The sequence below is a fragment of the Oncorhynchus clarkii genome, chromosome 14 (assembly GCF_045791955.1).
Source record: "Oncorhynchus clarkii lewisi isolate Uvic-CL-2024 chromosome 14, UVic_Ocla_1.0, whole genome shotgun sequence".
Taxonomy (NCBI): Eukaryota; Metazoa; Chordata; class Actinopteri; order Salmoniformes; family Salmonidae; genus Oncorhynchus; species Oncorhynchus clarkii.
In genome coordinates, this window is record NC_092160.1 from 19,772,695 (window position 1) to 19,798,220 (window position 25,526).

Genomic DNA, 25,526 nt, shown 5'->3' on the forward strand with positions numbered 1-25,526 from the left:
CTTTTGCAGCAGTAACATGTGGGTAAAGCACTTCCGGTAGGTCATGGAATCGCTTGTAGAAGGTACGTTTTGATATTGAACTTCCCAGGTGTTATGGCAATTTAACACTTGATACATTACATTTTTCGGCTAGAAATAAGTCTCTATTGGATGCCGACAAAACTAACTACCGCTCCACAACGTGGATATTAAAGAGAGGCCAAGCAATAGGAAGCAGTAATCAACCATCTTTCTTCTGCCAGCAGAAATAACAAGAACAGTGAGAGGGTCCAAGTCATTGAGCTGGTCCAAATGGGGCTGTAGTTTGCAATGTATTGTCTGTTTCTTAGCTAGATACTTGTAAAAGACCGGACGACTCGGTTGGAATATAGCAAGATAAACCTTGGAATCGCGACTTGTTAACCCACGGCACATATGGAGGTTTATGATTAGTAGACTGGCTATAGCTATTAGAATTTGTATTCATTTTTTCATGTTTCCAATAGGTTTACCTTCCCCTAATCCCCCACCGCCAACCCAAGAGGCTAGACCAGCAGCTTCAGATGTAAATAACGACAGCAGTATCACGCCTTCGAAGAAGAGGAAAATAAACAGTTCTGAGAGGGAAGACATTGATTCAATCTCTTCATCTCCTAAAACCACAAATTATTCATCTTCCTCCTGCACCTCCACTTCGCAACACATTCAGAAGAAGTTGAGGTTCGAAGATTCAGTAGATTTCATTGGACTGGATGTGAAAATGGCCGAGGAGTCGTCTGCATCGTGTTCTTCTAACAAGATGAAAACAGTTTTTTTGGCTGGGGGTGTTGGGCACCATGCAAACGGGCTGACGAAAACGGCAGGCTCCACTACCTTCTCCAACAGCAAACCTGGCGCTGCAAAGAAACTAGTCATCAAGAACTTCAAAGGTAGTGTGATATTCAAAACATTCTAGTGATGGATGGATGCAAGGAATTGCTTGCTGTAATCCCACTTGTCCCTTATAGTGAACGTTTCTTTTAAAATTGTGTTAATTACTTGGCCTTGCCTAAAATATGTGCTTTAGTCTGGCTAATCTATGCAATTTTACAGTTGAATATGTGTCATTGTAAAATAGGTGGTTCGAGCCCTGAATGCTGACAGCCATGGTATATCAAACCGTATACCACGGATATGACAAAACATTTATTTTTACTGCTCTAATTACACCGGTAACCATTTTATAATCGCAATAAGGCACCTCGGGGGTTTGTGGTATATGGCCAATATACCACGGCTAAGGGCTGTATCCAGGCACGCCGCGTTGCGCGTAAGAACAGCACTTAGCCAGTGGCCATATGCCACACCCCCTCGGGCATTATTGCTTAGTTATAAAATGCACAATGATACACTACTATTTAAATGCCTGACATGATGTAGTTCATTTGTGTGAATATTTTTATTTTTTTAGATGTTAGACTGATTATGTGTAAAAAAAAACCTAAATAAAAAATAAAAAAAACAGTGGTACAGATAAAAGAATGACACATCAGAAAATTACTGTTCTGAAACTGCTTCCCTGTCTCTCTTTCATTTTCTTCACAGAAAAGCCCAAATTGCCAGAGAACTACACACACGAGACCTGGCAAAAGCTAAAGGAGGCGGTTGAGGCCATTCAGAACAGCATTTCAATCAAGTACAATCTTGAGGAGCTCTACCAGGTACCTCAATGCTGCACCTGCCTCATTTCCCTTCAGAACAGCCCTGGGTCATGTTCACATAATATTTTATTTGTCACATGCTTTGTAGACTAACAGTGCAATGCTTTCTTACTGGTTGTTTTTCAACAATGCAGAGTTAAAGATAATAAATATAAATACACAGTGACTAACAAATAACAATGACGAGTAAAAATAACATGGCATTTGGCACCAAACCTGGACTTGTCCAATAAGAAGTGCTTGTTTTCATTGACGAATGCAAAATGTTTTATGCTCCCTGCCCTAATGAAAACTACTCTGTGGTTATGGTTATTATGATGATTGGCCACAGATGGGAAGCCCTCCTCCCCTGTGACCTTGACTTCTTATTCAAACCTATGATTTTGCAGTCAGTAAGCTAAACACAGTCTTAACAAACAAGCTATTTTTTTCTTCATGTCTCTAGGCTAGTATCTTGCGAAAGAGCTTGACAATAATTTGTGTGATATGTCTGCACTGTTTAATAGCTGTGTTGAGTTATGGGATGTTTAGATTACTTGGTGGCGGTGTCTTCTGTAGGATATTACATGCATAGATAATCAAGTGTTTTAGCCCTGAAATGTAATAAACTCTTTAAGCACTCTCCTTTCTGTTTGTTGTTTTAGGCTGTGGAGAACCTCTGCTCCCATAAGATATCAGCCAAGCTCTACAAACAACTGCAGGTTGTGTGTGAAGACCACATCAAGGCACAAATCGATCAATTCAGAGAATATCTTTTTCTGTGTGTGTAAATAGATGGTACTAGAAAGATGGTTCAATATATGTTTAGACACTGCTTAATCCTTGATCACTCAATGTAGGCTTTCATAAGTCTAATTATTTTGTTCAAGTATTTACTAGGGGATAGCTTTTGTCATTTGAACTACAGAAACTGAAATCATGTTCTTATAAAGGTTGATATTGAATGCATGTCCTTTTAATCATGTGTACTGAAAGGACACTGCGGCTGCTTTGTGTTGTTATGCATATGAAACCTGCTACATCCTTGACTCAGTGCTCACGGATGCACTGGACAGTACACTCTTCCTGAAGAAAATAGACAAGTGTTGGCAAGATCACTGCAGACAAATGGTATGTCTAGGACTCTGTCCTTGATAGGATGTAATTTGATTCAATCTCATTCAAATAATTTCCTATAAAGGATTTCTTTCCTCTTTTACAGATCATGATTAGAAGTATATTTTTGTTCTTGGACCGCACCTATGTTTTACAAAATTCAATGCTCCCGTCAGTCTGGTGAGTTTCTCTCCCTCAAATCAAAATTCTGTAGAAAACGTTCAATTTCTAACTGTGTTCTGTCAATAGTAATTGGCTTTGGTTCATATTAATATCACCCCTCTTCCCTTCAGGGACATGGGCCTGGAGTTGTTTAGGTTTTACATTATCAGCGACATGAAGGTCCAGAGCAAGACCATCGACGGAATCCTGCTGCTCATCGAGAGGGAGCGCAGCGGCGAGACCGTCGACCGTAGCCTGCTGCGGAGCCTATTGAGCATGCTTTCTGACCTGCAGGTATGGCTACGCCCCTTCACACAGGGCATGGGAAAGCCTACTCAGTGGATTTCTTGTCCTATTCACCCGGTTAATCAACCCTTAGCCCCTACCCCAGTGGTTCCCAAACAAGGGGTCTTGAACCCATGTGGGGTCATCTGATGAAAATAGGGTCACAGGAGAATTTCCAAAATCCTGAAGGAAAAAAATATATACCAAAAATGTAAACGCAACAATTTCAACAATTTTATTTACAGTTCATATAAGGAAATCATTCAATTGAAATAAATAAATTAGTCCCTAATCAATGGATTTTACATGACTGGGCAAGGGCGCAGCCATGAGTGGGCCTGGTAGGGTAGAGGCCCACCCACTTGGGAGCCAGGATTAGTTTTTCCACACACAAACGCTTTATTACAGACAGAAATACTCCTCAGTTTCATCAGCTGTCTGCGTGGCTGGTCTCAGACGATCCCGCAGGTGAAAAAGCCGTACATGGAGGTCTAGGGCTGGTATGGCTACACGTGGTCTGGGGTCGTGAGGCCGGTTGGACATACTGCCAAATTCTCTAAAACGATGTTGGAGACAGCTTGTGGAAAATAAATGAACATTAAATTGTCTGGCAACAGCTCTGGTGGACATTCCTGCAGTCAGCATGCCAATTGCACACTCCCTCAACTTGAGACTTCATTGTGTTGTGTGACCTGCACATTTGAGTGGACTTTTATTGTCCCCAGCACAAGGTGCACCTGTGTAATGACCATGCTGTTTAATCAATGCACACTAACAGGGATGTAAACATATTTTAGAGAAGTAAGCTTTTTGTGTGTATGGAACATTTTGGGTATCTTTTATTTTAGCTCATGAAACACTTGAATCATTCCCATGGTGAAAGGCTAGGACCGCGACGAACACTATTGCAGAGACTTTTATATTTTCGGCGGCAATTGATATGGTGAAAAAAATGTGTGGTGAGGCACATAAACTCTTATCATTACCTATGTCGGATAACTGGTAAACAAAGAATTTATGCTATTGCTAGCAATCAAGCAGAAAGTCTGACTGACTCAAGCTCCCCAGCTTATGCTTTCCAAATGGGCGAGAGGGCCAAGATGCCCATGCGTTGACTTTTGTCGGGGATGTTATTCATGAGGACATATTGTTCTGTCCCACGATTCCTGAGCATGAAACAGCATAGCGGATGTTGGGATCGAATGGTGGGCTTTTGCACAGATGGGGCTCCATCTACAGTATGGCGGGCAGGCCTCTGCACTCTAGTTATGAATGTGTTTTCCTCTGCCATATGGACACATTGTATGATACACCGAAAAAAACTGCTGGCAAAAGAGCTGAGCACAGAACTCTGAGATACTGTATATGGCAGCAGGTAACTTTTGATTGTAAACTACATCAAACCACATCCACTGTAGGCACACGTGTTCACAACTGTGGAAATATGGGATCAGAGCATGACAATGTTCTATTTCACACTGAGGTTTGGTGGTTATAGAGGGGGAGTATTGGAAATATTTTTCTCATTGGAAGAGCAGTTTGGTACCTACTTCCCAATCCATTTGACTGTGATCCTGGCTCAGTTGACATGCCTGTAAGTGAAATCGAACAGTTGATCGAGCTGTCATGTGCTCGAATGCAGCAGACAACGCATTCACGGGTCACTACAGAGGGGTTTTGGTTCCTGACTCAAAGGGAATGCCCTGCCGTCTCCCTTTTGAGAATTAATGTCGCGTTCAAAACAACTCGGAAATCTCTGACTTCAGTGCGTTCAAGACAACTGGGAACTCGGAAAGAAACGAGCGCAGACTTGGAAAAATCATTTTGAATGGTCATCCAACTCAGAATTCCTAGTCGGGAACTCAGGTCTCTTTTTATAGACTTTCTGACCTAGAAGATCACTAACGTCATGATTTGACCTCGTATTTTTCAGTTCCCAGTTGTCTTGAAAGCACCGTAAAACTCATGGTAGGCTACCTTTCACCAGCTCATATCTGTATGAAGCTGGATTCGGTGCTCTCAACTGCATTAAAAAACAAATATCGACCCAGGTTGGATGTGACAGCAGAGATGAGAGGTGTTGACCACGCCCCCTGACTGAAAAATTCCGACGCGACATGCATCAAGCACATCCATCTCATTAGTGGTGGTGAGATAAGAGAGATTATGTCTGAATAATTTGCAATTGACTGTCATAGCCCCACATTAAAAGTATGTGATGGTGAGTTGAAGACAATCAGAATTACTGTTAGAATGGTTTTAAATTGACTGCCAAAGCCCCAAATAAAATAAAAGTAAACATTGGCTGTTAATTACATTGTTTTCACATGGTTTGGGTCGTGAGAATTTTCAGATATCAAAATGGGGTCCTGGGCCAAAAACATTTGGGAACCCCTGCCCTACTCCCTAAGCATTTGTTTAGATCAGAAAGGATTGGACAGGTATATGAAAGCTGTTTCTCCATTTCTTCCAGATGTGCAGGGTGGATAGGGGTTGATCCTGCACTATGATATCCCTTTGATATTGCCAACCACTTAAACTTTTTTGGTGACAAGATTAGCACACTTGCATGCAAACAACTAATTCTGAGCCTTCATATTCATGCATAATGGACCAAATAATCAAAGACAATCACTGTAGTTTTGAGTTCTACAAAGTGGGTGTGGAAGAGGTGATTATTTAAAAAAAAATCTATCTATAAGTAAGGACAATCTACCATGTACCAAAAAACTGGATGGTATATTTGCTGAAATTGGTTGCGGAATACATTGTGACTCATGTTTGCCACATCTTCAATTTAAGCCTAGAAGACAGTGTGTGCCCTCAGGCTACTGGGGTGGCAGGTAGCCTAGTGGTTAGAGCATTGGACAAGTAGCCGAAAGGTTGCAAGATCGAATCCCCGAGCTGACAAGGTAATAATCTGTTGTTCTGCCCCTGAACAAGGCAGTTAACCTAGGCCGTTATTGAAAATAAGAATTTGTTCTTAACTGACTTGCCTAGTTAAATAAAGGTGGTTGTTGTTGTTTTTTTAAATGGAGGGAGGGAGGGAGTGAGGCTATTCTTGCTACCCAAGAATAGCAGAGCACTCTTTAATCGTTCAAACAGCCAACCAAAAGTGCTTAGCAAACTTTTGGAAAAAATGGTGTTTGATCAAATACAAAGTTATTTTACAGAAAACAAATGAACAACTTTTAGCATGCTCGGCACTGACACAAATGACTAATGATTGGCTGAAAGACATGTATAGTAAGAATGTGGGAGCTGTTTTGTTAGACTTCAGTTCAGCTTTTGATGTTATTGATCATAATCTATTGTTGAAAAAAGGTTGGTGTTATGGATTTGCATCCTCTGCCTTTTATTATGAATTGAGAGTTACCTATCTAATAGAACAGAGGATTTTTGTTAATGGAAGCCTCTCATGCAATTTCAATTGAGTGTGGTGTACCGCAGGGCAGCCGGCTAGGGCTGTTATTGTTTTCTGTTTTTACAACTGACCTTCCACTGACCTGGAATAAAGCCTGTGTGTCTATGCATGCTGACGACTCAACAGTATGCGCATCGGCTGCAACCGTAAAATAAATTAGACACTTAACATAGAGCTCCAGTCAGTTTTAGAATGGGTAACTGGCAATAGGCTGGTGCTAAATATCTCAAAAACTAAAAGCATAATTTTTGGGACAAATCACTCGCTCAACGCTAAACCTCGTTTAGATCTATTATTGAATAATGTGGCTATTGAGCAAGTTGAGGAGACTAACCTGCTGGGTGTAACCCTAGATAGCAAGCTTTCATGGTCAAAACATACTCAATGGTTGCTAAAATGGGAAAGGTTTGTCCACGATTGGGCATTGCTCTGCCTTCTTGACATCCGTGTCGACCAGACTGGACTACTGCCCAGCTGTGTGGTCATGTAAGGCAAAGAAAGACATAGGACAATTGCAGTTGGTCCAGAACAAAGCAGAACGTATCGCACCTAGATGTACACAGACATAAAGTGTCAGTAACATGCATGTCAGTCCCTCCTGGTTCAAAGTTGAAGAGAGATTGACTGCATCACTATTGGTCTTTGTGAGAGGCATTGATGTGTTGAAGGTACCGAACTGTCTGTTCAAGCAGTTGGCACACAGTTCGGACAGGCATCGGTACAACACAAGACATGTAACCAGAGGTCTTTCACAGTCCCAAGTTCCAGAACAGAGGCTGGGAAATGCACAGTATTAAATAGAGCCATGATTACATGGAACTCTGACATCCCAGGTAACTCAAGCTAGCAATAAAACCAGTTTTAAAAAAACAGATAAAAGGACACCTTACTGCACAAAGGGGACTGTGAAGAGACACGGCCATTTTATATATCTTGTATTGCAATTCCGACTGTGATGAATTAGACCTTCACAAACGGTCAATAGTTTTAGAACACCTCAAAGGTTTTTCTTTTCTTTTTTACTCTTTTCTACAATGATGAAGACATTGAAACTATGAAATAACACATGGAATCATGTAGTAACCAAAAAAGTGTTAAACAAATCAAAATATATTTGAGATTCTTCAAATAGCCACCCTTTGCCTTGATGACAGCTCTTCCATTCCTATTTTGGTTACTACATGATTCCATGTGTGTTATTTCATAGTCTTGATGTCTTCACTATTATTCTACAATGTAGAAAATAGTAAACATAAAGAAAACCCATGAATGAGTAGGTGTTCTAAAACTATTGACCGGTAGTGTAGATATTGTGTGTGTGTACTCATTTGTAGGCTGTGTGTGATATAAATGTATGCAGTTCAATCCTTGACTAATAATGTTCTGTATTATGTCATGTTTCATGTGGACACCAGGAAGAGTAGCTGATGCTTTTGCAGCAGCTAATGTGGATCCTAATAAATACCGAATCTCCGACACTGCTGTGTCTAAGACATCATGGGGTGTTTGTCAGCTGTGTTATTAGCGATCAACAACACCCGCGTCGGGATTTGAGTTGATGTATTATCACCTCCCCCACTTAAGAAATGGCTTTAATGACACCCAATGCTCTCCCTCCTCCTGACAGATTTATCAGGACTCCTTTGAGCAGCGCTTTTTGGAGGAGACTAATCGTCTGTATGCCGCTGAGGGACAGAGGCTGATGCAGGAGAGAGAGGTGATTTATCCCCCTGGGCAGTGCAACACCACTGACTGTCTACTCCAGACCTCAGTGCCCTATGTCATCATACATTAGAATATTCTGAGTCTGACTGGAGGCCACATTTTGATAGCCTGGTTCCAGATCTGTTTGTGCTGTATAGCCAAACATGACATTGTACTGCCAAAACTTGACAATGATCATAGAAATTGGCACGGTCTGTTCTTGCTCTTTTGCTAACTCCAATGATCGTCATGTTTGACAGTAAAATGTATTGTTTGGCTATACAGCACAAACCGATCTGGGACATGGCTAGCATTTAGAGTCTTGCATCATCTTACAGTTACTTCTGGTAAAGAAAATATGTGATATGTGGAGTGGTTTTACATGGCACTAGATGTTTGTCTGACCCAGTAAGGATAGGTTGCTTTTGACTTCGTATCCCAAATGATTTAGCAGCTACTTGATGGTTTAATCTGATCACTTCTTAAATATCTCGTCAGGTCCCAGATTATCTCCATCACGTCAACAAACGCTTAGAGGAGGAAGCAGACAGAGTCATCACGTATCTAGACCAGAGCACACAGTGAGTATTCTTTGTTAGAATACAAGGGGTTCGTCTTCCAAGAGTCCATCAGTATTGGTGTCATCTGTTTTCAGTTCCACATTTGACGTAATTAATTTTTGATTTGCTGCTGCCTTGGCACCGGTCTCAACGGGATCTACCTGTCTAAATATAAAGAATGAAAAAAGAGAGATTTGACTCCTCATTTCCTCCCTCTCCTGCATTATTTTTTCAGAAAACCTCTCATTGCCACTGTGGAAAAGCAACTACTGGGTGAACATCTCACTGCAACACTGCAGAAAGGTATATATCAGAGACTACAGACTTACCACACTGGGGCATTTGTTTGCTTACAATGGATGACATTTTAACAGAGTAAAAAAAAATAACGATGCTATTGTCATATCACTTATCACATGAAGAGAACATCAAATGTAAAAATAAAAAAAATATATGGACTGTTTTTTGTTTAGTTACATGAACTAAATTGTCACTAAATACCTTAAACTAAACTACTATTTTCCATCTCTAGGCTTGAATCACCTGCTAGATGAGAACAGAATCCAGGACTTGTGTCTTCTCTATCAGCTCTTCAGTCGGGTGAGAGGGGGCGTGCTAGTCCTCCTACAACACTGGATCGAGTACATCAAGGTATGCTTGAAAACATCAGTAGTCCAAATCTGTAATTTACTCTTACTAATTCACTTTTTGAAGGTGTGGGGATACTTCCTTCCAAGTACAAAACAGCTGGAGATTTGGATCATTCATGTGTATAGTATATAACCTAAAGCAACCCTTGACACCTCTACCAACATCACACAGGCCTTTGGAAGTACGATGGTCATTAACCCTGAGAAGGACAAGACCATGGTACAGGAGCTGCTGGACTTCAAGGACAAGGTGGACCACATCATCCACGTCTGTTTCATGAAGAATGAGAAGTTTGTCAATGCCATGAAGGAAGCCTTCGAGACCTTCATCAACAAGAGGACAAACAAACCTGCTGAGCTCATTGGTTGGTATCTCATGATAATCGCTATGGGAAACATGATAAAGATAGCACTACAACGAGTGAACTGACTGAAAGAGAACTCATCTTTTCAAATTGTCTTCGTTCATAGATGTTTGTGTGCATTATGCTCCCATCAGTTTAAAGCTTCAGAATAAAGCTATTAAGCAAAAATTATATTCCAGTTTTTTTTTTGCAAGTAAACTACAAAAATTTAAATAAAACAACACATGGTTGTATTTTGTAGCAAAACACGTGGATTGGAAGCTGAGGGCGGGGAACAAGGAGGCCACGGACGAGGAGCTGGAGAAGATGTTGGACAAGATCATGATCATCTTCCGATTCATTTATGGTAATGTGGTCCCAACATATTCATTTATGGTCATGTGGTCCCAACATATTAATTTATGGTCATGTGGTCCCAACATATTCATTTATGGTCATGTGGTCCCAACATATTCATTTATGGTCATGTGGTCCCAACATATTTCGCCAAACCATCATCTACTTCCAGGTCCTTTTAACTTTCCTATTTGACAGGACTCTTAGAAGCCTGTTGAAGTCTGTCTTTGTACTTTAACTTTAACCTTTTGAATTCTTGAATAGGAAAAGACGTTTTTGAGGCCTTCTACAAGAAAGATCTGGCCAAGAGGTTGCTGGTGGGAAAGAGTGCCTCCGTGGATGCCGAGAAGTCCATGCTGTCGAAACTGAAACATGGTCAGTGGGTTCCCCATCAGACCTGGGTTCAAATAGTATACATTTTCCATCAAATGGCTGTGCTTGATTGACTGAGGCAGTGGAAAGGTGCTCAACCTACCCCAACCATCCGACACTTCAGGCAAGCTCAATCAAACGCTCAAAAGTATTTTAAATATTTCAAATAGTATTTTAGAACAATTCCACACACAATCCCCCACCACTGTCTACATCAGAATCCACCACTAGGACTGGGAATGATATCACAATACTTAGGTGCCGATACGATATGTATTGCAATTCTCACGATTCTACATGTATTGCGATTTGATGTTCCAAACATATTGCTCACTATATGGGTTCTAACTTCGGCTGGCGGTACGGTGGCGGTAGTGCCAAACACACGTTAGTTTCCAATTTCAGCGTGTAAAAACTGATGCTCTGGCGTTTTCCACCCCATGCAACAGGTTCAATTTACTTGCTGCAGAGAGACATGAGAGAGTATGAGAAGATTAGTTTTGATCAGTCATATAAATATAAGTCCTGGAAACATGTTGGCTCACTATTTAAAAACTATATACAGTACCAGTCAAAGGTTTGGACACACCTACTCATTCAAGGGTTTTTCTTTATTTTTTACTATTTTCTACATTGTAGTAAAGACATCAAATCTATGAAATAACACATGGAATCATGTAGTAACCAAAAAAGTGTTAAACAAAACAAAATATATTTTATAATTGAGATTCTTCAAATAGCCACCCTTTACCTTGATGACAGCTTTGCACACTCTTGGCATTCTCTCAACCAGCTTCACCTGGAATGCTTTTCCAACAGTCTTGAAGGAGTTCCCACATATGCTGAGCACCTGTTGGCTGCTTTTCCTTCTCTCTGCGGTCCATCTCATCCCAAACCATCTCAATTGTTTTGATGTCAGGTGATTGTGGAGGCCAGGTCATCTGATGCAGCACTCCATCACTCTCTTTCTTGGTCAAATAGCCCTTACACAGCCTGGAGGTGTGTTGGGTCATTGTCCTGTTGAAAAACAATTGATAGTCCCACTAAGCGCAAACCAGATGGGATGGAGTATCACTGCAGAATGCTGTGGTTGCCATTCTGGTTAAGTGTGCCTTGAATTCTAAATATATCAGACAGTGTCACCAACAAACACCATCACACCTCCATGCTTCACAGTGGGAACCACACATGCGGAGATCATCCGTTTACCTACTCTGCATCTCACAAAGACACGGCGGTTGGAACCAAAATTCTCAAATTTGGACTAATCAGACCAAAGGACGGATTTCCACCATTCCAAGCAAGTCTCTTATTCTTATTGGTGTCTTTTAGTGGTGGCTTCTTTGCAGCAATTCGACCATGAAGGCCTGATTCACGCAGTCTCCTCAGAACAGTTGATGTTGATGTGTCTGTTACTTGAAATCTGTGAGGCATTTATTTGGGCTGCAGTTTCTGAGGCTGGTAACTCTAATGAACTTGCCCTCTGCAGGAAAGGTAACTCGGGGTCTTCCTTTCCTGTGGTGGTCCTCATGAGAGCCAGTTTCATCATAGCACTTGATGGTTTTTGCGACTGCACTGGAAGAAACTTTCAATGTTCTTGACATTTTCCAGATTGACTGACCTGCATGTCTTCAAGTAATGATGGACTGTCGTTCTTTGCTTATTTGAGCTGTTCTTGCCATAATATGGATTTTGTCTTTTACCAAATAGGGTTATCTTTTGTACACCCCCCTACCTTGTCACAACACAACTGATTGGCTCAAACATGTTAAGGAAAGAAATTCCACAAATGAACTTTTCACAAGGCACACCTATTAATTGAAATGCATTCCAGGTGACTACCTCGTGAAGCTGGTTGAGAGAATGCCAAGAGTGTGCAAAGCTGCCATCAAGGCAAAGGGTGGCTACTTTGAAGACTCTCAAATATAAAATATATTTAGATTTAACACTTTTTTGCTAACTATATGATTCTATGTGTTATTTCACAGTTTTGATGTCTTCACTATTATTCTACAATGTAGAAAATAGTACAAATAAAGAAAAACCCTTGAACGAGTAGGTGTGTTCAAACTTTTGACGTGTATGTGTGTGCGTGCACTTGGAAAGTATTCAGAACCCTTCGGTTTTACCACTTTTTGTTACTTTACCCCTACCTACATGTACAAATTACCTCGACTAACCTGTACCCCCCACATTGACTCGGTACCGGTACACCCTGTATATAGCCTCGTTATTGTTATTTTATTGTAACATTTAAAAAAAAAAATGTTTTACTTTAATTTATTCAGTAAATATTTGTTTAACTATATTTTCTTAACTGCTTTGTTGGTTAAGGGCTTGGAAGTAAGCATTTTATGGTATTCAGCGCATGTGACATACAATTTGATTATTCTAAAATTTATTTAAATACATTTTTTGGACTAAGCGAAAACAGGTTTTTATTTTTCTACTTTTATAAAAACAGAAATACCTTATTTACATAAGAATTCAGAGCCTTTGCTATGAGGTTTAAAATTGAGCTCCTGAGCATCCTGTTTCCATTCATCCTTGATGTTTCTACAACTTGATTGGAGTCCGCATGTGGTAAATTCAATTGATTGGACATGATTTGGAAAGGCACACACCTGTCTATACAGTGCCTTGCGAAAGTATTCGGCCCCCTTGAACTTTGTGACCTTTTGCCACATTTCAGGCTTCAAACATAAAGATATAAAACAGTATTTTTTTGTGAAGAATCAACAACAAGTGGGACACAATCATGAAGTGGAACGACATTTATTGGATATTTCAAACTTTTTTAACAAATCAAAAACTGAAAAATTGGGCGTGCAAAATTATTCAGCCCCCTTAAGTTAATACTTTGTAGCGCCACCTTTTGCTGCGATTACAGCTGTAAGTCGCTTGGGGTATGTCTCTATCAGTTTTGCACATCGAGACTGAAATTTTTTCCCATTCCTCCTTGCAAAACAGCTCGAGCTCAGTGAGGTTGGATGGAGAGCATTTGTGAACAGCAGTTTTCAGTTCTTTCCACAGATTCTCGATTGGATTCAGGTCTGGACTTTGACTTGGCCATTCTAACACCTGGATATGTTTATTTTTGAACCATTCCATTGTAGATTTTGCTTTATGTTTTGGATCATTGTCTTGTTGGAAGACAAATCTCCATCCCAGTCTCAGGTCTTTTGCAGACTCCATCAGGTTTTCTTCCAGAATGGTCCTGTATTTGGCTCCATCCATCTTCCCATCAATTTTAACCATCTTCCCTGCTGAAGAAAAGCAGGCCCAAACCATGATGCTGCCACCACCATGTTTGACAGTGGGGATGGTGTGTTCAGCTGTGTTGCTTTTACGCCAAACATAACGTTTTGCATTGTTGCCAAAAAGTTCAATTTTGGTTTCATCTGACCAGAGCACCTTCTTCCACATGTTTGGTGTGTCTCCCAGGTGGCTTGTGGCAAACTTTAAACGACACTTTTTATGGATATCTTTAAGAAATGGCTTTCTTCTTGCCACTCTTCCATAAAGGCCAGATTTGTGCAATATATAACTGATTGTTGTCCTATGGACAGAGTCTCCCACCTCAGCTGTAGATCTCTGCAGTTCATCCAGAGTGATCATGGGCCTCTTGGCTACATCTCTGATCAGTCTTCTCCTTGTATGAGCTGAAAGTTTAGAGGGACGGCCAGGTCTTGGTAGATTTGCAGTGGTCTGATACTCCTTCCATTTCAATATTATCGCTTGCACAGTGCTCCTTGGGATGTTTTAAAGCTTGGGAAATCTTTTTGTATCCAAATCCGGCTTTAAACTTCTTCTCAACAGTATCTCGGACCTGCCTGGTGTGTTCCTTGTTCTTCATGATGCTCTCTGCACTTTTAACGGACCTCTGAGACTATCACAGTGCAGGTGCATTTATACGGAGACTTGATTACACACAGGTGGATTGTATTTATCATCATTAGTCATTTAGGTCAACATTGGATCATTCAGAGATCCTCACTGAATTTCTGGAGAGAGTTTGCTGCACTGAAAGTAAAGGGGCTGAATAATTTTGCACGCCCAATTTTTCAGTTTTTGATTAGTTAAAAAAGTTTGAAATATCCAATAAATTTGACCAGAGCTTGAGAGCATCTGCAGAGACGAATGGGAGAAACTCCCCAAATACAGGTGTGCCAAGCTTGTAGCGGCATACCCAATAAGACTTGAAGCTGTAATCGATGCCAAAGGTGCTTCAACAAAGGATCTGAATACTTACAGTTGAAGTCAGAAGTTTACATATACAAAACTCCTGACATCCCAGTAAAAATGCCCTGTCTTAGGTCAGTTAGGATCACCACTTTATTTTAAGAATGTGAAATGTCAGAATAATAGTAGAGAGAATTATTTATTTCAGCTTTAATTTCTTTCATTACATTCCCAGTGGGTCAGAAGTTTACATACACTCAATTAGTGTTTGGTAGCATTGCCTTTTTAAATTGTTTAACTTGGGTCAAACGTTTCGGGTGGCCTTCCACAAGCTTCCCACAATAATAAATTGGTTGAATTTTGGCCCATTCCTCCGGACAGAGCTGGTGGAACTGAGTCAGGTTTGTAGAACTTCTTGCTCGCACACACTGTTTTAGTTCTGGCCTCAAATGTTCTATAGAATTGAGGTCAGGGCTTTGTGATGGCCAATCCAATACCCGGACTTTGTTGTCCTTAAGCCATTTTGCCACAACTTTGGAAGTATACTTGGGGTCATTGTCCATTTGGAAGAATTGTGTGAAGTGTACCATTCCCTCCTGCAGCAAAGTACCCCCACAACATGATGCTGCCACCCCTGTGCTTCATGGCTGCGATGGTGCGGCCTTTCAGGTTATGTCGATATAGGACTCGTTTTACTGTGGATATAGATACTTTTGTACCTGTTTCCTCCAGCATCTTCACAAGGTCCTTTGCTGTTGTACTGGGATTGATTTGCACTTTTCGCACCAAATTACGTTTGTCTCTAGGAGACAGAACGTGTCTTCTTCCTGAGTAGTATGACGGCTGCGTGGTCCCATGGTGTTTATACTTGCGTACTATTATTTGTACAGATGAACGTGGTACCTTCAGGCGTTTGGAAATTGCTCCCAAGGATGAACCAGACTTTTGGAGGTCTACAAACAAATTATTCTGAGGTTTTGGCTAATTTCTTTAGATTTTCCCATGATATCAACCAAAGAGGCACTGAAGGTAGGCCTTGAAATATATCCACAGGTACACCTCCAATTGACTCAAATGATGTCAATTAGCCTATCAGAAGCTTCTAAAGCCATTTTTAAAAGGTACAGTCAACCTAGTGTACGTAAACTTCTGACCCACTGGAATTGTGATACAGTGAATTATAAGTGAAATAATCTGTCTGTAAATTTCTTTTGGAAAAATTACTTGTCATGCACAAAGTAGATGTCCTAACCGACTTGCCAAAACTATAGTTCGTTAACAAGAAATTTGTGGGGTGGTTGAAAAATGAGTTTTAATGACTTCAACGTAAGTGTATGCAAACTTCTGACTTCAACTGAATGCAAATGTAATATCAGGTTTTTTTATTTATAAATTGGCCATGATTTTAAAAACCTGTTTTTGCTTTGTCATTATGGGCTAGTGTGTGTAGATTGATGAGGGGGAAAAACAATTTGGATACATTTTAGAATAAGGCTGTAACGTAACAAAATGTGGAAAATGTCAAGGTAGGTGTATGTGATTAATATATATCAGTATATATGTGTTTATGTATTATTTTATTACAAAAATACTTTCGAGTCAAAGTATCAATATAATATTGCAGTACGTAACTATATCAATCCCCCCCATCACTAGCTACTACTATTAACTGTACACATAGAACTTTGACCAACAACGATGAAGCATGTGACACTGAATGAGACTAGGGACTCGTAACCTTGGTCCTTTCTTTAGAATGTGGAGCGGCATTCACCAGCAAGCTGGAAGGCATGTTCAAGGACATGGAGCTTTCCAAGGACATCATGGTGCAGTTCAAACAGGTACACATGCTTTTGTCCTTCTCTGTTTTAGGACAACATAATCAAAGACAGCTATCCATATGTAAAAAAATATATAATAATTGTCTTTGCAACTTGTTGTTGTGGCAATATTTTCACAACTAACTTTAGAATTATTAGCCTAGATGTGTCTCATTAGACATCATTGATTGGTTGGTTTGTTTCTCCCTTTTCCTATTACATAGTGTCAAAACCTCCCTGGTAACATTGAGCTGACGGTGAACATCCTCACCATGGGATACTGGCCCACCTACGTCCCAATGGAGGTCCATCTGCTCCCAGAGGTTAGTGCAAGTATCAAACCCTTCAGGCTCTGTTATTTTATGACCTGCTATGTAATACATTTGGTTTATGTCACACCATGTTCCCTTTTTTTATAGTGCAGTACTTTTGACCAGGGAACTATATAGGGAATAAGGTGCAATTTGGGACAAAGCCATAGTCATTGTCTATGATTATTTGAACACTCTTTCTTGGCCAGATGGTGCGGCTGCAGGAGATTTTCAAGACGTTTTACCTCGGCAAGCACAGTGGCAGAAAGCTCCAGTGGCAGTCGACATTAGGCCATTGTGTTTTAAAAGCTGAATTTAAAGAGGTACAGTAGCTAGTCATTTTTATTAATTTAGTATGTTAGGCAGAAATTCATTGTGATAACATTTCCTTTTCCACAAACAGGGCAAAAAGGAGCTTCAGGTATCCCTGTTTCAGACACTAGTGCTGCTCATGTTCAATGAAGGAGAGGAATTCACCTTAGAGGAGATCAAGCTAGCTACAGGAATAGGTCTGTATGATCACAATGTACTCAGTCATGACACAAATCCTAATGGATCCAATATAGCAGTCCTCTTGAGACATTTTCAGACATGTTGCTTAAACTGTATCAATTATTATCACTATCATCTTTTCTATTTGATTGAAACACAAGCTTTTGCCCAGTCTTTTTGGTTTGAGTTTGCGTTGACCTAAAGTGAGATGTGTGTGCAGAGGATGGCGAGCTGCGGCGGACCCTGCAGTCGTTGGCGTGTGGCAAGGCGCGCGTCATCCATAAAGTCCCCAAAAGCAAAGACGTGGAGGACGGAGACAAGTTCTCGTGTAACGATGACTTCAAACACAAACTCTTCAGGATCAAGATCAACCAGATCCAGATGAAAGAAACGGTATATTCTCTTTCTTTCTCAGCAGGGCTGTAGTCATTAGGAGGAAATATTTGTCATGTTTTTATTGGACAGGTTTGTTTTAGTGCATAATGAATATGTCCCAATGCTATTTAGATGGGAATATGAGTCTCAGTCCAGTCTAGTTCTAGCACTAACGTTTCTGAACTATGCATTGCCCCTTAGAGGCGGGTGTTCAAGTCTGCTACTCTCCACTATGTTGTAATAATAATATTATGCCATTTAGCAGACTTTTTTTTCCTAAGCCACTTAGTCATGTACGGTTGAAGTCAGAAGTTTACATACACCTGAGCAAAATACATTTAATCCCAGTAAAAATGCCCTGTCTTAGGTCAGTTAAGAACACCACTTTATTTTAAGAATGTGAAATGCCAGAATAGAGAGAATTATTTATTTTAGATTTTATTTATTTCATCACATTCCCAGTGGGTCAAAAGTTTACATACACTCAATTAGTATTTGACAGCATTGCCTTTAATTTGTTTAACTTGGGTCAAACGTTCAAAGTAGCCTTCCACAAGCTTCCCACAATAAGTTGGGTGAATTTTGGCCTATTCCTCCTGACAGCGCTGGTGGAACTGAGTCAGGTTTGTAGGCCTCCTTTCTCGCACACGCTTTTTCAGTTCTGCACACACATTTTCTATAGGATTGAGGTCAGGGCTTTGTGATGGCCACTCCAATACCTTGACTTTGTTGTCCTTAAGCCATTTTGCCACAACTTTGGAAGTATGCTTGGGGTCGTTGTCCATTTGGAAGACCCATTTGTGACCAAGCTTTAACTTCCTGACTGATGTCTTGAAATGTTGCTTCAATAGTATCCACATAATTTTCCATCAGGATAATGTCATCTATTTTGTGAAGTGCACCAGTCCCTCCTGCAGTAAAGCATCCCCACACCATGATGCTGCCACCCCGTGCTTCACAGTTGGGATGGTTTTCTTTGGCTTGCAAGCCTCGCCCTTTTTCCCTCCAAACATAACGATGGTCATTATGGCCAAACAGTTCTATTTTTGTTTCATCAGACCAGAGGACATTTCTCCAAAAAGTACGACCTTAGTCCCCATGTGCAGTTGCAAACCGTAGTCTGGCTTTTTATTGCGGTTTTGGGGCTTCTTCGTTGCTGAACGGCCTTTCAGGTTATGTCAATATAGGACTCGTTTTACTGTGGATATAGATACTTTTGTACCTGTTTCCTCCAGCATCTTCACAAGGTCCTTTGCTGCTGTTCTGGGATTGATTTGCACTTTCTGCACCAAAGTATATTAATCTCTAGGAGACAGAACCCGTCTCCTTCCTGAGCGGAATGGCGGCTGCGTGGTCTCATGGTGTTTATACTTGCATACTATTGTTTGTACAGATGAACGTGGTACCTTCAGGCATTTGGTAATTGCGCCCAAGAAGGAACCAGACTTGTGGAGGTCTACAATTTTGTTTGATGTCTTGGCTGATTTTCTTTTGATTTTCCCACGATGTCAAGCAAAGAGGCACTGAGTTTGAAGGTAGGCCTTGAAATACATCCACAGGTACTCCTCCAATTGACTTAAATGATGCCAATTAGCCTATCAGAAGCTTCTAAAGCCATGACATCATTTTCTGGAATTTTCCAAGCTGTTTAAAGGCACAGTCAACTTAGTGTATGTACTCTTCTGACCCACTGGAATTGTGATATAGTGAATTAGAAGTGAAATAATCTGTCTGTAAACAATTGTTGGAAAAATTACTTGTGTCATGCACAAAGCAGATATCCTAACCGACTTGCCAAAACTATAGTTTGTTAACAAGAAATTTGTGGCGTAGTTGAAAAATTTGTTATAATGACTCCAACTTAATTAAGTGTATGTAAACTTTTGACTTCAACTGTATATATTTTACTTTTAGGTGGTCCCGGGAATTGAACCCACTATCCTGGCGTTGCCAGTGCCATGGGCTACTAACTGAGCTACTTCATCAATCTCACCCATTTGATTCTATCTGTACTGTCTATCTATAACTAAAAGGAAAATGGGTGGGGGAGATATAAGCCACTCATTCATTTGGTGGATTGTCCTTGGTAGGTGGAGGAGCAAGCCAGCACCACGGAACGAGTTTACCAGGACCGGCAGTATCAGATCGATGCCGCCATTGTCAGGATCATGAAGATGAGGAAGACTCTGAGCCATAACCTCTTGGTGTCGGAAGTGTACAACCAACTCAAGTTCCCTGTCAAGGTGAGTGAACAAAGAACAAACGTGTGAAACACATGACCCTGTGTGCAAGAAGACTACTCACTCAGGGGTGGTTTTCTGAAAGCAATGTAGGGAACGTGGTACTTTATTTACACAGACTGACCTTCCAACATACATTTTGCAATTGTTACTCCGGTCCCTGTGCATAACCTGGTCTCAGAGCATTTTGTATTATTCTGTATGCAAATCTAACAATCCATTTAGTATTATATGTTACGTTTTGTATGGTATTTATTATTTGTGGATGTCCATCACCCATTTCGTATGATATGTTACGAATTACAATTCAAATTATATGTTAAGAATTAGCGAAACGTACAATGTGTTACGAATTTGCAAAATGTAACGAATTTGCAAATCGTATGATATTTTTTGAAATATATCAAAGTGGCTAAGGTTAGCTCGCTCACTAAATATATCTATGTGGCTAAAGTTAGCTAGCTCACTAATGTTAGCTGGGTTAGGGATAAGTTTAGGAGTTAGCATTTTTACCTTTATTTACCTTTATTTAACTAGGCAAGTCAGTTAAGAACAAATTCTTATTTTCAATGACGGCCTAGGAACAGTGGGTTAACTGCCTTGTTCAGGGGCAGAACGACAGATTTTTACCTTGTCAGCTCGGGAATTCGATCTTGCAACCTTTCGGTTACTAGTCCAACGCTCTAACCACTAGGGGAAGGGTTAGTTAAAACAGAAACTCAGCTTAAAACCACAAACAGCAAGCAATGCAGATGTAGAAGCACGGCGGCTAGGAAAGACTTCCTAGAAAGGCAGGAACCTAGGAAGACACCTAGAGAGGAACCAGGCTCTGAGGGGTGGCCAGTCCTCTTCTGGCTGTGCCGTGTGAAGATAGAACATGGCCATGAAGGCCAGATTGTTCTTCAAGCTGTTCATAGATGACCAGCAGGGTCATTCAGAGGTCGAGACAGCAGGTGTGGTAGAGGGAGAGAGAATCAAAAACAGCAGGTCCAGGACAAGGTAGCGCGTCTGGTGAACAGGTCAGGTTTCCATAGCCGCAGGCAGAACAGTTGAAACTGGAGTAGCAGCACGACCAGGTGGACTGGGGACAGCCAGGAGTCATCAGGACAGGTAGTCCTGAGGCATGGTCCTAGGGCTCAGATCCTCAGAGAGGAGAGGGAGGGAATTAGAGGGAGCATACTTAAATTCACACAGGACACCACATAAGACAGGAGAATTACACCAGATATAACAGACTGACCCTAGCCCCCAGTGGACACTGTGGCCCCGTCCGATGATGTCCTCGGAGACCCTTCCACCCCAACCAACCTCCTTTTGTTTTTGCCTTAAGTAACCATCTGTCTTATGTTACCAAACAAAACTGATCATACCAAATGGAGTGTCTCGGCTATATGTACAGAATAATATGAAATGCTCTGAGACCAGTTTGCTGTGTGACTTGGTGGCTGAGAGAAAGTGCCTTGTTAGCTACGAGGCTTTAGGAAAACTCATGTATGATCCAAGTACATTTCCAAGCACTTCAGAGTGGACTGTAATTTTGAGATTTTCTGTTTGCTGACACTCACTTTCTCAACAGCCTGCTGACCTAAAGAAGAGAATAGAGTCTCTCATTGACAGAGATTACATGGAGCGCGACAAGGAGAACCCCAACCAATACAACTATGTGGCTTAAAGCGAGTTAGACAGAGCGAGGGATGAAGAGAGGGAGATGGAGAGCAGGTGGTCTAGTCAGGCTGAAGGCTTCCCTGAGCACTCTGTCCCATGGATGCTCTTCCTCTTGCTCTTCTGCACACATGGATGTCAGCGTTACCCTCTTTAACCCAGCAACCGACAACTGAATGGATACTGCTCAGCGGGATTTTATCAGGGGCCTGTTTTCCTGTGGACTGCATGCCCATTAAACAAGAATATTGTCCATTCATTTCTCAGTGCCCCTCGGTGAGAATTGGACTAGCTACCTTGGACAAAAAAAGACAAACCAATGTTGTTCAGTTTGTTCTTTTTTTACAGAGAGGGAAAAAAAGTATTTATTTTCAAACTTAGATCTCTGTCCATTGTCATTTGTTTATGGCATTCTGTCCCTTGTTTTTAAGTCACTACTTTATTTGATTTTAATTCACTCTGTACTGTCCCATGCAAATGTCCAAACACCTAACATGGCTCTTAACATACTACACTTGGAAGAAAAGAGAAATACAAAAGTAAAGCTTGTCTCATCAATCAATGTTGTATGTGAGACCCATGGATAAACATTCACAGTAGGATATTATTTTTCCGTGGTTGATTTCAGTGTCAAATATGCGCACCTGCAGCCAAGTCAAACAATTCTCAGTATCTATTAGTCGCAACCTACTCCTGTTTATTAACAGCAACAACAGCAATCAATGGGACGATTGTTAAGGAGCAATATGAGGAATTGACAATATGTGCCAAAAATAGAGCACTTGTTATATGATTTGTTAATGCTGCTAAACAAACACTTTAACTTGTACATGTTATATGCATTTAGTTTTCCATTTTACTTTAGCCCTGACTGTTTCAATGTTTTCTTTTTTTATAGACAAGACTTTACAAATGTATTAATTTTAGTTGCGAACTTCGACAGAGATTATGTACTATTAAAAGCACAGCCACATCAGCCCCTGTTTCCCTTCATGTTCCCAAGTATGATATCTCTTATGTTCCAAGCATTATATTCTTTGTAAGTCCTCTCTGTAGGCCTTATGGAAGGCCATGTGTTTGTGGATAGATGGAGTTGTTTGATATCTCAACAGATGAAACTGTTTATTGAGAAATCATGCTTGACTGGACTTTATGCCCTGTCTGAATAACTGTTTGTCTTACTGCTTCAGATTAAAATAATTGTCAGTGTTTATATTTTGTTTCCCCCACTTCATATCTGTTAATTTTCATAGACATCTCACCCCCCCCCCCCCCCCCCCCCCAATAGTAAGATAGTATTGGCATGTAGTATATAATATTGGGTTACCAACATATCAGCTGCACCTTTTTATTACAAGAAGTTATCCATATCAGAGTTTCTAAACCATCTTTGTCCGTATTGTCATACAATGTAAATAGTAAAATGTGTTCCCTCAAAAAGAGGGAGGAAATAGTATCTTTTGATTGGTTGTTTGGGTGATGTGTGTCACAAAATAAACAGGAACATGATTCTACAAAATCCATATTTTGTCACTTATTCAGGGGGAGAAGTAGCAACTAAGTTTATTCAAAGCACATTTATTGTGGAGTTCCGATACGTGCTTAGTATATAGGAAGCTCTGCCCGCAGGTCATATGACTTTAATTTCCTGGTGCTTTTGCGGTAGATGCACATTTGGAAGGTAGCCGAAGTCGAACGCTGTTTCCGGGTGAAGTGTTTTGGCTACCAAGTTATCATGTTTTGGTGCGCGTTTGTGGTTTTCTTCCTGGCTCTTGGAAATGGTATGTTTAGACAATTGAAATTAATATTGCTTTGTGTCACCGTTGGCTAATATTGTGGGTCACAAAAGAGGAAACTTTCGGTGCTCCGTCACTTCAGGCCTATCCTCTACCAGATTGTTAGCTTGATAGCTATTTATTTTCTACGCCAGTAGTTAGCAAACTATAATTTAGTTTAACGTTGTTTCAAAAAAGAAAATGCTGTCCATAATCTCAGACTTGAAGTTTATGGAACTGTCATGCTTATTTAGCTAGGTAATGCGCCTGTTGTGTTATTTAGCAGTTGCAGATAGGACTTCTTCCCGGATGGACAGGGAAAATGACGAGTTTTTCCTCTGTCTTTGGCTATAACCCAATGTCATGTTTAGACATTGTATTTGGCTTTATATCGTCATTATTGTGTCTATCAAACCTTAACCTGTCAACAATCCACCAGTTCCATTCACCCAATTTATTTGGAACATGTGATAAGATGACTTGGCTCAGAACACCTATCTAGCTAGTTACTAATCTGCTAACGTCGTTAGTCACTTCGTTGCATGACATTTTCGTAGTTCGCAACAGCAACCAGTTACTGTTGTAAATCCAGTTCAATCCAAAATCTTGGTTTAAAGAAAATTAAGGATTCACACCTCGAAGGTTGTATCTTATTTAGCTAGCTAACGTTACCTTGCAAGATTGTTGATCAGGAAGTTGTCTCATGACCTAGCTACAGATTTTACCCCAGATAAAGTGATATACCAAAGATTGGTGTCCATTACAAGAGAGCCCCATACAAACTAACCTGCTTTCCTGTAACGCCAAGTAATGGACACCAACAGTCGTTGGTTTTTAACATTAGCTCGCGTACAATCTGTAGCAACTCATGACCAAGCATCTCTTGATTGCCCTTTCCCAACAGTGTTGTTCAATTGTGAAACGGCTGCTGACTGCTGTGAAATCTTAAACAAGGGATCAACTAGATCCAGCCGTCCGGGGGGAGGAACTTAACAATAAATACGTTTAGACTACAAATTGACTGGAAGAAAGCTAAACAGATCATATTTGACAAAAATATAATCATTTCAAACCTTGATTAAATTTGGAGACATTGCCCTGCTTAGGGTGATGTCTTTCATATGGGATGTTAAAATGGGTGTGCATCGACTGGTCAATCAAAATCCCATAAAACTTATTGTGAGAGTAGGGGTGTTCACCCCCCTCATGGGTAAAGCCCCAACTTGGCCACATTCCATCATGGCCACCTAATCATCCCCCTCATTCCTAATTGGCATATCACTCCTCATGTCCCCACCTTGTGCCGGAGTAGATGGCTGCTGTTTTACAGGTTCCTAACCAATTGTGCTATTGTGTTTTTTGTGTGCGTTATTTGTAACTTATATTGTACATAATGTTTCTGCCACTGTCTCTTATGACCGAAAAGAGCTTCTGTATATCAGGACAGCGATTACTCACCTCGTACTGGATGAATACTTTTTCTTAAAGAGTCAGCTGAGAAAGATTTACTTCAGACACTGGCAAGGCCCAAATCCCCATCATTTGCATGAAGAAGAGCCAAGATATCGGGAACGTAGGTCAGGGTCCCTTGTAAGGATTTAACGGCGAGTGGGTAATCCGCCTCTACCATCAGTCCTATTAGCCAACGTGAAATCATTGGATAACAAACTGGATGAGCTCCGATTTTAAGACTATCCTACCAACGAGACATTAAAAACGGTCAAATATTGTGTTTCACCGAGTCGTAGCTGAATGACGACATGGATAACTTACAGCTGGCTGGATTTTCCATGTATCGGCAAGATGGAACAGCTGCCTCCGGTAAGACGAGGTTGTCGGTCTGTGTCTATTTGTCAATAACAGCTGGAGCACCGTATGTACATACCCCAACCAGAAGCTATGGATTACAGGCAACATCCGCACTGAGCTAAAGGCTGGATTTGCCGCTTTCAAGGAGCGGGACTCTAACCCGGAAGCTTATAAGAAATCCCGCTATGCCCTCCAACGAACCATCAAACAGGCATAGCTTCAATACAG

General features: G+C 40.8%; 2 protein-coding genes across 6 annotated transcripts in view; both read left to right on the forward strand.

Moving 5' to 3' along the window:
* Positions 1-23,233, forward strand: LOC139366387 (cullin-4B-like). Of its 3 annotated transcripts, XM_071103824.1 has the most exons (21): positions 1-62; positions 486-908; positions 1,564-1,679; positions 2,324-2,427; positions 2,720-2,789; positions 2,881-2,954; positions 3,068-3,230; positions 8,273-8,362; positions 8,848-8,930; positions 9,145-9,212; positions 9,442-9,560; positions 9,732-9,924; positions 10,166-10,270; positions 10,525-10,635; positions 16,570-16,655; positions 16,859-16,957; positions 17,155-17,268; positions 17,349-17,454; positions 17,658-17,830; positions 19,903-20,055; positions 21,629-23,233. In XM_071103824.1, the coding sequence occupies exons 1-21, from the start codon at positions 44-46 to the stop codon at positions 21,722-21,724; spliced, it is 2,565 nt and encodes an 854-aa protein (XP_070959925.1). In that variant the 5' UTR covers positions 1-43; the 3' UTR covers positions 21,725-23,233. The 3 variants fall into 3 exon arrangements, with proteins under 3 accessions (XP_070959925.1, XP_070959924.1, XP_070959926.1); XM_071103823.1 differs by lacking the exon at positions 1-62 and having other exon boundaries at positions 244-908; XM_071103825.1 differs by lacking the exons at positions 1-62; positions 21,629-23,233 and having other exon boundaries at positions 244-908; positions 19,727-19,903.
* Positions 23,186-25,526, forward strand: part of LOC139366388 (lysosome-associated membrane glycoprotein 2-like) — a 21,927-nt gene continuing 19,586 nt past the window's right edge. Inside the window, exon 1 of one of the 3 annotated variants that reach the window (XM_071103828.1) lies at positions 23,186-23,495. In XM_071103828.1, the coding sequence (XP_070959929.1) occupies positions 23,381-23,495 (115 nt within the window). In that variant the 5' untranslated portion in view covers positions 23,186-23,380. The remainder of the gene's footprint in view (positions 23,496-25,526) is intronic. The other 2 variants (XM_071103827.1, XM_071103826.1) reach the window with 2 other exon arrangements.